Here is a 13,818-nt window from a genome sequence, read left to right as displayed (position 1 = left end):
TTGATTTATTAGTTTGTTTTGTTAAGGGACTATAGACTTAAATATTTGATATTCATTTCTTTGCTTAATATATAAATTCCTATCTCCACAAAACCTAGATAAATGGATTTGACAGACAGACGAATACCTAAGTCATCGTTCCGTTTTTATCTTTTGTAGTAAGGTATCGTAAAAAAAGCGGGCGAAGCCGCGCGGCTCCATCTAGTTTATTTAAAATATAACGTTAATCTGATGGTATGACATACTTTTTTACTCACAGTCGACATGCTTATGTTTCATGAATGTTGAAAACAGGTAACGCAAATATTAGTAACCTTCCTTATCTAATATTATTATAGCTGCCGGCGCAGAATCAATTCATTATTGAAGTGGTACTAAAAGTGAGCAGTCGTTTAAACATTGCCTTATTCTAATTAGTGGCGCGGATTTAAGAAAAAACATCTATAGATTTATATATTTTATTTTAATAGGCTTTTTGCATATTTAAAAGCTGATAAAAGTGTTAAGTTTTAATAATGGGATTATTAACTGAAGGAAGTCCACTATCATGGGAAGAAACAAAGGCATTGGCAGAACATGTTCGTCAACATGGTGTCGAACAGTTCATAAATCTTTATAGTAAACTACGAGATCGCACTGGAGATGTTCTCAAATGGGGAGATGAGGTTAGAAAGTTAAATATTGAAATGGCTTCTTGTATGTTTTAGATTTTACATGTTTGCTACATCTTTACACAGAAAGTAGCGTATATCATTAAACCTAATATCAGAACCTGTAAAATTAGAACAGACCTTGTAAAGTAAGAAGTTAATTATAATATTATGCGCTATTAATATAAAAAACATATATTATAGGTGGAGTATATAATTGTGAAATTTGACGATGAAAACAAACGAGCAACAGTTAGCTTAAGAACAGAAGAACTTCTTCCTGTACTGCAAGAAAAAGAACATGCCGATCCACATAGTACGTTTTACCGTAAAACAATTTTTGTAATACTTTTATTCACAATTCTCGATTTAGTAGTAGGTATATCCTGTATCCATTAATCTAAACCGATAACAGGTAGAACTAAGCATCATCTAAATAAAAGAAGTTCCCTATTTTATTATTATCTGACTACAGAGGCCGTCGCAGCGCAGCGGCAAAAAGGTGGGACTGTAAAGCGTCGGTTGTAGGTTCGATCCCCACTCGAGGAATTGAAATATTTATTTACGTTTATATTTCCATTTCTTCGCTCTGGTGTTGAGGCAATGACGATGCGCGGCGATGAGTTCTGCCACTCAACACGCAATGCTTCCAGAGTTTGACAGAAAGTAGAGAACGGAGTGTCTTAACACTAGGTTCCCTCTGCCTACACTGCTGTGTGCGGGATACAGCGTGAAGCTGATTTTATTTATCTAACTACATGAGTGTCTAATTTGGTTTATAGGAAGGTAACACACTTTACGATAGCTTTATTACAATTACGCCTTTATTGTAATTGCGTATTGTATTATGGAGAGATACCATAAAAGCTGTAAATTGCACAATTGTTAAAAAAATCTATTCATCTGAAAATAAAATTTATCATTATTTACTTTAGAATATGAGTTTATGGTTATGAATATCTAAATATTTATTTAGTAAAGGTGTCTACATTATTTAGGGAAACGACAATAATTCAACAAACTTAAGCGTGACTCAGCAATACCTAGTATTATTAGATAGACATCACTGACAAAACCATCATGACTTGCATCTTTTATAGCATAGCCACAGCAGAACATCCAATAATAGATTATTGCGTCACTTTTAATATTATATGCTACAATTTTGTTCAATATACAAAACGTATGTTACTCCCAAGGAACTTAACTTATAAGTTTTTATTAGTCACAGACATATATTAGACAGATTTAAGGTTATCCTTAAACAAATGTCTGAGTTCGAAGTGCGGAAGTAAAATAAATTATATAGCCATTAATTGCAGTATCAACAGATAATCAATGATGTAATAAATAGAAACTTAGTGTATAATTAATGTAAAAATATATATATATATATACTAGCGGCCCGCTCGCGGTTACATCCGCGTGAACTATGTTATTACTAATTTCTGTCTCCATGACTACGTCCTAGTGACGTCTATGCAAAATTTGAGACTCCTAGCATTTGTAGTAACGAAGTTTCATACAAACTTTCGACCCCAAAAACAGCCCCTTAGAAATCGAATATTGCAAATTCCCGTCTTAGCGAGCACCTACGTCCTATAAGTAACTCCTATGCAAAATTTGAGATTCCTAGCACATGTAGTTTCTGAGATTTCGTGATGAATGAGTGACCTTTCGATTTTATATATATAGATATATATGCTGCAATTTTACAATTTTAAAGTGGTTAAAAAACAACTAAATACCATTGTATTCATTTTCAATTTTTAACAGACGTGAAGGCTCTTTGGCGTCCAGAATGCGGTGCATACATGATAGAAGGAACTCCAGGAAAACCCTATGGAGGTCTACCAGTACACTTTAACATCGTGGAAGCCAATATGAGATACCGTCGAGCAGAAGCGAGTGCTCTACTTAAGGACGGTGAAGTCTTAATGAGTATTACTAACTTTCCCAGGTAATTTTATATAATACACGCGAATTGTACATAATTTATATAAGTTAGATGTTTACGTTTATTGTTTTTTTATTCCACCAGACTAGGTTGCCCAAACTTTTCAAGTCCACCGTTTGCGCCGACGCCAGATGAAGGAGTAACGAGATCGTTTTTCTTTCCTGATGAGGGAATATTTCCTGGCCACCCGCGGTACAAAACATTAACATCGAATATATGGAAGAGAAGAGGAGAAAGACTTGCGATTAACGTTCCAAGTATGTACTACCGGCACACGCTATTGATACTATCTTATGCGTAATGCATACAATATGTCGTCTTAATGTTTTGTTTACAGTTTTCCGTGATGTCAATACTAAAATACCGGTAGACGACTCTCACAAACTAGCACCAGGGATTGCTCTTCCCGATTGTGTGTATATGGACACGATGGGCTTCGGTATGGGCTGCTGCTGTTTGCAGTTGACTTTCCAAGCGTGCGGTATATCGGAGGCGCGCACTCTGTACGACCAGCTGGCGCCGCTGTGCCCTATTATGGTGAGTAGAGGTTGACGAGTGGAGTGAGTGAACCAGCTAAGTTAGCGAGAGAGCACGTAAGCGAGCGAGTGTGTGTTCGCAGCTGGCGCTGTCGGCCGCGGCGCCGATCTTCCGTGGGTTCCTCACCGACGTGGACTGTCGCTGGAACGTGATCTCCGCGTCGGTGGACTGCCGCACGCGCGAGGAGCGCGGCCTCGACCCGCTCGCGCACGACAAATTCCGCATCCCCAAGTCGCGGTACGACTCTATCGACTCCTACCTGTCGCCCGAACATGAAAAGTAAGCTTCGACGCCAGTTTCACTTATTGGTTGTTTTCGGAACTGTATAGTAATTTTAAGCTATAATTGATGATGTTAATTTCAGATATAACGATATCCCGATAGTCCACGATCCCGCTATCTACCGACGATTACGCGAGGGAGGGATCGACCATCCACTGGCGCTACACATCGCGCATCTCTTCATTAGAGACACTATATCGCTGTTCTCTGAAAAAGTACATCAAGACGACGCAACTGATACGGATCATTTTGAGGTAAGCACTAAAAAGAAAAGTTCTTATATTTTTAGTAATAAAACTAGCGAGCCGCTCGCTTGTCGGCTTGTACTATACATATATTTTTTACTAAAGTTATACATGTATTCTAATAGATTCATTTATTTTAACAAAATATTTTATATTAATATAACTTTTTGTTTATGAACGGACTAAATACAGTAGAAAATATTAAAACACGAATGAACGAAAAAAACTTTATATTGCTGGTAATGTTGTTTTAGGTATATCTTTCACGTAGATACAGACGGTACACAGGTACAGAGTAATTCGAAACATCAAACTAACTGAATATTCAATGTCTCATAAACTTGAGTTTTTCGCCTACAGTCTATAAGGGTTTTCAATTACAGTTGGTTCAAGTTGTTTCTTTCGGATTAAATAAATCAGTATCAGTAATATAAAAAATGTTTGGTTGCAGAATATACAATCTACAAATTGGCAAACCATGCGGTTCAAACCGCCCCCGCCCAACTCGAGTATAGGTTGGCGAGTGGAATTTCGCCCATGTGATGCACAACTAACAGACTTCGAGAACGCCGCTTACGTGTGCTTCGTGGTGCTGCTCACGCGGGTGATCCTTTCGTACAAGCTCAACTTTGTGCTGCCCATCAGCAAGGTGGACGAGAACATGCAGCGCGCGCAGCGGCGCAGCGCCTGTACGCAGCAGCGCTTCTGGTGGCGGCGCGACGTGGGGGCGCCCGGCGAGATGCACGCGCCGCACGCGCAGGGGGAAGAGTACCTCGAGCTGACCGTGCATGAGATTGTGAGCGGCAAGGAGGGCGTGTTCCCGGGCCTCATCCCGCTGATCGAGTCCTACCTGTCGGGCATGGACGTGGATGCGGATACGCACTGCACCGTGCAGCAGTACCTCAAGCTCATCCAGCGCCGCGCCGCCGGCGAGGTCGCCACCATGGCCACGTGGATGCGCGAGTTCGTAGCCGCGCACCCCGACTACCAGCGCGACTCGGTGGTCTCGGAGCGCGTCGCCTACGACTTGCTGCGCGCGGCGCACGGCGTGCAGACGGGCGCCGTCGATGCACCGCGGTTACTTGGTACAAGCAGCGCCACTAAGACGAACGACGACATTCCCAACGCTTTTAGAAGAATGATTAGTAAAGACTGTTCGTAGTTTTAATTGATTCCACGATTGTTTCAAAAAGTATATAAGTATTTATTTTAGTAGTGTCATTACAGTGTATATTGATATAATTATATATCTTATTCTTTATACTCACGCTTGAGCAATTAACATGAAGAGTTTCTGTAACAATGTAATTTGTTACATACTAGGAACTCAATAATTTGCTTTTCTGTAGCCTTTATTTTAAATGATAAAAGAGATAATAAATATTATCTGTGGTACCTATATAATACCTAAAGCATGATAGAAAGCGTGAATCACTTATAACATTTAGTCTGAAATCTCAGGGCCCCCGGACCTCTGCCGTTTTAGCAAAGCTGAAATTTTGAGGATTAATAGTGTAATATGTAGTTAAGACTTTATGCATACTCTCTAACTTGAAAGTCCTTTCAGAGATAGTTCCAATTTAAGGTACACGTCCAGCTGCGTTAAAGTAGAAACGCTCGTTTTTAAATATGTTTTTGAGAATAATGTAAAAATGTATATTTATTACCTACTACTAGACCCTTTACGAGAGCCATTACTTACTCCTTAAAATTTCATTAGACCATTGGTACTTTTATGTAGTACAATTGATATGTAAATGAAATGCAATGGGCATATTATGGAAAGTTTAACGTTTAAACTTAAAGATGAACAAAATGCAATACATTTGTGCACTCAACTGCTAAATATTTTTTATCTTGAGGTTCGTACCTAATAGACCTCGAAACAATCGTTCAAATTACATTTTTTTACAAAAAAATCGACAAAATCTTTAATTTCAACCGGAACCAACAATAAAAACTAAACTTCCATTAACTAACCTTGAAGTGTATCTTTTCCAATAAAAAAGAATAATCAAAATCGGTTGGCGGGATATTGAGTTATTCGTTAATATATCGTGCACATACAAGGGGTTAGGCCACTGTAACGGTAAAAAAAAAAAGGTTTTTTCACGAATTTTTTGCTTCTAAAATTGAAGGTAATTGAAAAAAAACATTTAAGGGTGTTATCGGGCATACATTAAACTTTATTATTAAATTTTTTTACAGCGAAAAAAAAACAAAATGGCGGTTCCACAGCTATCTTCCCGGGGCATGTTTTGCAAGCAGGGGTCCGCGGCACGCAGCATTACTGGTGCACTTTTGAATCTAGAACAAAAAAAAAAACCATGAATCTAGAGGGTTATAGCTAGTGAATGTCGATCGGGTTTTGAAAAATATTAATTTTTGTGGATTTGGCGTGCGTTTGAAAAAAAAAATGATTTTTGACGAAAAAAACGGCTAGTTTTTTGTTAATAAAAAATCAATAAATAAAGTTATTGAAAATCCCGATCGACATTCACTAGAGAATGTTAATGTTCACATCTGGTCAAAATTTCAAGTAATAAAAATGAAAATTGTTCGAGTGGTGCTGCGTGCCATTTCGAAAAACCGTGTTTCGAGAAAAACGCGTTTAAAGTTTTTCGAATAGTTTTCTATTGGAAAAAATAAAAAAAATAGGGTAAAAATTTTTTTTACCGTTAGTCTGCAATCCCAGCACCATACATTTGTCCATCGATGGCCAAATTTTCGTCTTCTTCTTTTTTCCTGGTAGATTTTTGGAGCGCGTGCGCACTTTTTGCCGCGTCGCTCAGAGATGTCTCCGCGTACGTAATGCGTTTGGCGTCGGCTTCGATGCAAAAATTATATAACTGTACACCAATTTCCACCTCCAACATCTTGAATATTTGCAAGACGTTGGTAAGGCCGCCATTGAATGTGCAAACAGCGATATCCGTCCCGATATCTAGGACAGTTTTTCCGCTTGAAGATGATTTGGGGGCCAAACACCAAACGGTTGCGTTGAAGCTTTCGTTATTATTTTGAGTATAGGCTCCCAAGCAACGCTCCAGCAAGTCGTCCCGGCTCAATTCCATGTACATGGGGTTTGATGGCTTCATAAACCTCCTCATTCATTGGCTGATTGTGATGATACGCATCCAAGGCAATTTCCGCTTTCGCTTTCTTCCAACTGCACCAATTCTCTGAACATTTTTCGTGCTGAGGCTTTTCATCCGTTGACATTTTTTGAAAAAGGGTTGCCCAGATCTCATTTTTCATAATTTCGACGGATTTTGGGCAAGCGATCACAATTTTGAAGCCTAAACCACGAGGACTTCTTTCTCGAAACTCAATGTCAGATCCGCACGTTTTGCACTTGCTGGGCAATAACGGAAAAAACGGCGCAGAAATTGATGATTCTATAGCCGAATTGACTATTAGTATCGAATTCCTCGTTGCAGTCCTTCAGTTTTTTCGCCGAAGCGCTGACGCCCTGCTCATCGCTCTCACATTCATATTGATTCATGGGTCGTTTCATCTTGCTTGACCGACGTCGCGTTGGATACGAGGTTTTCGTACCTTTTCGTCCACGATACACTCGAGCACTCATTTCAACTAACGCGTTCGTAAATTTTACAGTGAAATCGTAAAAAAACCACGGAAAACACGCAAAAATCGTCGCTTATGAACAATCAATCGCTCTTTACTGTGCGCTTGCTGTCGCAAAACTAACGGAATTTTATGCTCATAATGCTCAAAAGGGTCGAAAGGACACGTGGTACAACAATACAGGCGGTTGGGAACAATAGGGGGGAGGGGGCTATGGTGCCATATGGCCCATTATGTTTGCCGCAGGTAGTCGTTTCGGAGTAAGTTTTGTCGCTCTTGGCGGCGACCTTTATTTCCTAAGGAAAAAAAAATTTTTTTCGCACGGGACCTTTTTTTTCTAATTCTAGAGGGTTTAAACTATTTTTTAAGCCAATAAAAAAAAAATCGATTTTTCAAAAAAATTACAGTGGCCTAACCCTTAAAGTGGGGTTAAGTATGTGGTTTTCTCATGGATACAATTGTCAAAATGGGACCACACGGGGAGCTTTCAAATAAAAAGAAGAATCATCAAAATCGGTTCCGCCAGTCTAAAGTTCTGAGGTAACAAACATAAAAATATATACAGTTGATAGATAATCTTCTCCTTTTACAGAAGTCGGCAAAAAAAATATAGATAATAAAATATGATAAGAATTATGAACAACTTTGTATAATTGATCAAATATGTCTACAAGAAATTTTCTAATTTCATAAACATAGGCGAAGCTGAAGATTTGTTGGATTTTAATTAATTAATATTTATGAAACAATCGGAAAAATAACACTAATCTAATTTATATGGTTAATAAATAAAAAATAAAATGTATCTTTGTAATAATATAATTACTAGTAACGCTTAACAAAAATAAAAAAAAGTATAAAATTATAAAAAGAACATTTAATTCTATATAAAGTACCCGTCGTTATCCGTCCCAAATACCATAGTGATAATTAAAATAATATAACATTAACGTAGTCAAAGCACCGTTAAAGAACTAAACCTTGGGTTTACCCACCAGTTATGCGTCTTAGCATACGTAAAAAATTACAAATATAATTAGCGTTTAAATAGATTACTTTAAAAGTACGTTATAAAGTAATAAAAAAAAATAATTCGTCTATTTTTTTTATTACATTTTCTATATTATCATATTTTATTATTGTCATAACCACTTTGTGGTGCGTATAAAAAAATATAATTATATTATGTATTTATTACTACCCGTTTTCCATTTGTGATTTCATAATTTTATATAATTTAACCATAATTTTGTGTGTCACATGACATACTAAGTGACCGAGTTAACTCTGATCGCAAGTAGAAGAAGACTGTATGTTAATCGTTTCACAGTAACCTACTGTAGATTATTTTGAAACTATTAAATATAGATAAATTAAATATCCAATACAAAATACTCATTCAACCAAACAAATCCTTCAGCGTTATAATAATAGCATACATAAAAATTCAATAGTTCAAGTTGTTTAACATTCATCTATGCGACAAATAAACCATTGTGTCATGTCCCATGGTTATTAATACACCGTAAATATATATATATATATATATATATATATATATACACAGCATTGATGTAACTTTTTTTTTATTATCCGAAGAATTACAATTTTTATATTTAATATGAATGTTATATGTTATTATATTATATTTTAATTATTAACATCACTTTTGAAAAGAACCAAAAGCAACCTGCAGAAAGATAGTGTAAAGTAATATTATTTACTTCATTATTTTTTTACTTGATGTGTAATTGCAGTACACTGTTTTTGTATGTGTACATACATTTATACTAATAATTTCTAACACCTCCAGAACTCACTAAATAAATCACAATGTAGAATTTCTTAATAAATCTTGTAGAATTTCTCCACATAAATCACTTCCTAAAATTATATAATGCTTATTAAAGAACAATGTATTAGTGCCTTATTCTAAGTCCACGTATAATAATAATTAAATGGATGTAACAATTTCTAACTATAACATTAATTAGAATAAAACTCTAAATGTATTATGAACATAAATGGATATGTGACTTTAAAAGGAATTAATTATACTTGCATTTAGTTATAAAATATGAAAATTGTTACTGTGTGATTTGTTTAACATAATCGCCACAGATAGATGTAAATAAATAAATAAATAAATAAACAAATATTGTTTTTATGTATATATAGATATATATGGAGAGGCTTCTAAAAAATTACCTGATTTATCTTTTACTACCATCTATTGTTTTGTAACAAAAATAGAGTATTTGTACTAAAGGATTGTTCAAATAGATTGATTGATTAGAAATATTATGGCACTTTTAAAGCTGGGTGATCACAAATCTGGTTAGATTTCAACCAGATCAAAATTTGACTATATTCTACATTCAGCATGTATAAAAGCTCACTATTTAATATGTAAATTGTGATTAAGTATTCCACCTTTAATAATAACACACTAATTCTAAATAGATATATGTTTTAAAGGTTTTTTTATATATTTTAGAGCAAATCTATTTAGTAAGTAGATAGCATATCTATATATCTAATAAAACTAAGGCTTACATACTTTGGCCATATCGTTGGTAAAGTCTAAAGGCTCTATTATGTATACTTTCAAGTAAACCCACTTAAGAACTATATTGTTACGAAATATTTAATGTTGTGTACGAATTTGTATACATATATAAATTTTCTAAAATAAGGCATAATAAGGCTGAGGTAATTTTTAGTTATACAGCACACTGTAATTTAGATAGTCAATGTAGTTTAAGTGGTGTTAAGAGCAGTCCTTGCTCATCATGCGGCGGAAGGCCTCGGGGATGTCATCGTGTGTCTTGGACACGAAGCTGGCGCCGAGCAGGCGCGGCGCGGCGACAGCGCCCGTTTGCACGCCGTGCGCCGTGCGCAGCAGGTCGTAGGCGACGCGCTCCGAGACCACCGAATCGCACCGGTAGTCGGGGTGCGCGGCTACGAACTCGCGCATCCACGTGGCCATGGTGGCGATCTCGCCGGCGGCGCGGCGCTGGATGAGCTTGAGGTACTGCTGCACGGTGCAGTGCGTGTCCGCGTCCACGTCCATGCCCGAGAGGTAGGACTCGATCAGCGGGATGAGGCCCGGAAACACGCCCTCCTTGCCGCTCACGATCTCGTGCACGGTCAGTTCGAGGTACTCCTCCTCAAGCGCGTGAGGCGCGTGGGTCGCGCCGGGCGCCCCCACGTCGCGCCGCCACCAGAAGCGCTGCTGCGTGCAGGCGCCGCGCCGCTGCGCGCGCTGCATGTTCTCGTCCACCTTGCTGATGGGCAGCACGAAGTTGAGCTTGTACGAGAGGATCACCCGCGTGAGCAGCACCACGAAGCACACGTAGGCGGCATTCTCGAAGTCCGTGAGCTGCGCCTCGCACGGCCGGAATTCCACGCGCCAGCCGATGCTAGAGTTGGGCGGAGGTGGTTTGAACCGCATCGTCTGCCAGTTCGTCGACTGAATGTTCTGCAATCATATTTTTTTATTATATATATGTGTACTACCATTGTTTATAAAATTTTATTTTAAAAAGCAATTTGAAAAACCTCAAAATGATCCGTATCAGTTGCGTCGTCTTGATGTACTTTTTCAGAGAACAGCGATATAGTGTCTCTAATGAAGAGATGCGCGATGTGTAGCGCCAGTGGATGGTCGATCCCTCCCTCGCGTAATCGTCGGTAGATAGCGGGATCGTGGACTATCGGGATATCGTTATATCTGAAATTAACATGATCAATTATAGCTTAAAATTACTATACAGTTCCGAAAACAACCAATAAGTGAAACTGGCGTCGAAGCTTACTTTTCATGTTCGGGCGACAGGTAGGAGTCGATAGAGTCGTACCGCGACTTGGGGATGCGGAATTTGTCGTGCGCGAGCGGGTCGAGGCCGCGCTCCTCGCGCGTGCGGCAGTCCACCGACGCGGAGATCACGTTCCAGCGACAGTCCACGTCGGTGAGGAACCCACGGAAGATCGGCGCCGCGGCCGACAGCGCCAGCTGCGAACACACACTCGCTCGCTTACGTGCTCTCTCGCTAACTTAGCTGGTTCACTCACTCCACTCGTCAACCTCTACTCACCATAATAGGACACAGCGGCGCCAGCTGGTCGTACAGAGTGCGCGCCTCCGATATACCGCACGCTTGGAAAGTCAACTGCAAACAGCAGCAGCCCATACCGAAGCCCATCGTGTCCATATACACACAATCGGGAAGAGCAATCCCTGGTGCTAGTTTGTGAGAGTCGTCTACCGGTATTTTAGTATTGACATCACGGAAAACTGTAAACAAAACATTAAGACGACATATTGTATGCATTACGCATAAGATAGTATCAACAGCGTGTGCCGGTAGTACATACTTGGAACGTTAATCGCAAGTCTTTCTCCTCTTCTCTTCCATATATTCGATGTTAATGTTTTGTACCGCGGGTGGCCAGGAAATATTCCCTCATCAGGAAAGAAAAACGATCTCGTTACTCCTTCATCTGGCGTCGGCGCAAACGGTGGACTTGAAAAGTTTGGGCAACCTAGTCTGGTGGAATAAAAAAACAATAAACGTAAACATCTAACTTATATAAATTATGTACAGTTCGCGTGTATTATATAAAATTACCTGGGAAAGTTAGTAATACTCATTAAGACTTCACCGTCCTTAAGTAGAGCACTCGCTTCTGCTCGACGGTATCTCATATTGGCTTCCACGATGTTAAAGTGTACTGGTAGACCTCCATAGGGTTTTCCTGGAGTTCCTTCTATCATGTATGCACCGCATTCTGGACGCCACAGCGCTTTTGCATCTATAAAACATAATAGTGAAATCATAGATTTCTATATATAGAAAAAAATATTAAATAATGCAATAGCATCTAAATGTAACAACATATAATATTGTTTTCTTTCGAAATTTTCAGTATTTTTTTGTCACATTCTTGTTATGCTCATGCATGAACAAATAGATAAAATATTGTATATCCAATTATATGATTCAGAATTATAATATGCAAGAGAATTTATATTTCACATATAATTAAATAGTTCAAAGATAAAAAACATATAATATTTTATATATTTATTTATCTTTACACTTTATCCCACATATAACAGAGTGAACGGGCAGAAACAAATTTATGATACTCCATTTTTGCTTTCATTTCCTGAGTTAAGATCCAACTCACAAGCATTGTAGTTGTAATCAGGGGCTATCACTCGGGGCTATTTTAATATTAGTGCTAAATCAAGCAATAGCAAATATATAATATATTTCAATAGTAAAGGATAAAATATTAACAGTTAAATAAATTTACAGAAACTTCTATTATTTTTGTCTTTTTAAGTAATCTAAATTTAATTTTTTTTTAACATGCCAATTATAAACAAACTTTAGTAATATTAAGTGTGCATGTACTTTCAGGATCAGCATGTTCTTTTTCTTGAAGTATAGGAAGCAGTTCTTCAGCCCTTAAGCTAACAGTGACTCGTTGATTCTCATCATCGAATTTTACTATTATATACTCCACCTAAAATTTTGACTAAGAGTCATACAATGTTATGCTACAATGTAATATTTCCATTAAAGTCAAAACAGTATATTTACAATATATTATATTACATCATAATAATTATTTTTTTTAAATAAAAAAAAATATATATCATTTAAAATGAAGTATAGTAATATACAAGGGTCTAAAAATAATATGTTATATACTAACCTCATCTCCCCATTTAAGAACATCTCCTGTACGGTCTTGTAACTTGCTATAGAGATTTATAAACTGTTCAATTCCATGTTGACGAACATGCTCTGCCAATGCTTTTGTTTCTTCCCATGAAAGTGGGCTTCCTTCTGATAGTAAGCCCATTATTTGATAATAAATTTTAATATTAGCAACCGCCAACTAAAAAATAAAAGTGGATAAGAATTAATAGAGGTTAATATAAACCTTTATATAAGATATTACATGTACACTAAATGTGTATATGTAAGTCAGTTAGAATACATACTAGATAGCACTGATCAAAGCATGACCCTGTTAATGGTGTCAAGGACAAAAGACAGCCGTAATATAAAAAGACGATTACAGTTGTATTGATAAAATTTATAATGGCATACATACGACAGAAATTCTAATCTATAATTTATATAGGCACTACATATACTTACTACTAGCCAATTTGGAATTATAATGAAAAGTAAAATACATTCTTAAGAGCAACAATTAATAGAAATTAATTAATGAAACATTAACAACTTCCAAGAATTTAAGAAGGTATTCAATTAAAATAAATATCAATAATACAAATAAAATTATATTATACCGCAAAGGAACAAAACGAATGTATAATAATATTATTTAATTGTTTAACCTGTATAACGTCAATGTGATGTTATATCGTATATGAATGACATACATCAGCTGATAACATTGACAATAGTAGGCACAGAATAATAATAATAAATTACAACAATATGATAATACTACAGTTTGATTGAGGCCAGTCGTGGCGCAGGGGCACAAAGTGACCATAAAACCGACTGGTTGT

The 13,818-nt window shown here is 37.2% G+C and overlaps 2 protein-coding genes across 5 annotated transcripts; one reads left to right on the top strand and one right to left on the bottom strand.

Annotated features, from left to right (window-relative positions):
• The first annotated feature begins 317 nt into the window (after positions 1–317).
• Positions 318–9,407, top strand: LOC146534497 (glutamate--cysteine ligase-like). The gene is made up of 8 exons (XM_085193630.1): positions 318–665; positions 855–966; positions 2,427–2,610; positions 2,692–2,864; positions 2,945–3,144; positions 3,227–3,423; positions 3,509–3,680; positions 4,123–9,407. The coding sequence occupies exons 1-8, from the start codon at positions 516–518 to the stop codon at positions 4,831–4,833; spliced, it is 1,899 nt and encodes a 632-aa protein (XP_085049756.1). The 5' UTR covers positions 318–515; the 3' UTR covers positions 4,834–9,407.
• On the bottom strand, positions 8,063–13,725 carry LOC146534496 (glutamate--cysteine ligase-like). 4 transcript variants are annotated; one of them, XM_085193632.1, is made up of 9 exons: positions 13,642–13,725; positions 12,987–13,172; positions 12,683–12,794; positions 11,891–12,074; positions 11,637–11,809; positions 11,357–11,556; positions 11,078–11,274; positions 10,821–10,992; positions 8,063–10,740 (listed from the first exon to the last, which is right to left on the bottom strand). In XM_085193632.1, exons 2-9 carry the CDS (start codon positions 13,134–13,136, stop codon positions 10,030–10,032), a joined length of 1,899 nt encoding a protein of 632 aa, XP_085049758.1. In that variant the 5' UTR covers positions 13,137–13,172; positions 13,642–13,725; the 3' UTR covers positions 8,063–10,029. The 4 variants fall into 4 exon arrangements, with proteins under 4 accessions (XP_085049758.1, XP_085049760.1, XP_085049757.1 ...); XM_085193634.1 differs by having other exon boundaries at positions 13,594–13,647; XM_085193631.1 differs by lacking the exon at positions 13,642–13,725 and adding an exon at positions 13,439–13,587.
• Positions 13,726–13,818: the final 93 nt, after the last annotated feature.

This window comes from Heliconius melpomene, chromosome 11 (genome assembly GCF_056956725.1).
Source record: "Heliconius melpomene rosina isolate 202511_hmr_F chromosome 11, ASM5695672v1, whole genome shotgun sequence".
In the NCBI taxonomy this organism is placed as follows: Eukaryota; Metazoa; Arthropoda; class Insecta; order Lepidoptera; family Nymphalidae; genus Heliconius; species Heliconius melpomene.
The sequence above is the reverse complement of the archived record's forward strand: the minus strand, read 5'-3'. Positions and strand labels throughout refer to the sequence as shown.

Coding starts and splice junctions, on each gene's coding strand:
- LOC146534497 (XM_085193630.1), top strand. CDS start 516: ATGGGATTATTAACTGAAGGAAGTCCACTATCATGGGAAGAAACAAAG. Junction 2,865..2,944: donor ACTTGCGATTAACGTTCCAA/GTATGTACTACC, acceptor TTTTGTTTACAG/TTTTCCGTGATGTCAATACT. Junction 3,424..3,508: donor CTGTCGCCCGAACATGAAAA/GTAAGCTTCGAC, acceptor TGTTAATTTCAG/ATATAACGATATCCCGATAG.
- LOC146534496 (XM_085193632.1), bottom strand. CDS start 13,136: ATGGGCTTACTATCAGAAGGAAGCCCACTTTCATGGGAAGAAACAAAA. Junction 10,993..11,077: donor CTGTCGCCCGAACATGAAAA/GTAAGCTTCGAC, acceptor TGTTAATTTCAG/ATATAACGATATCCCGATAG. Junction 10,741..10,820: donor CTGATACGGATCATTTTGAG/GTTTTTCAAATT, acceptor ATATGATTGCAG/AACATTCAGTCGACGAACTG.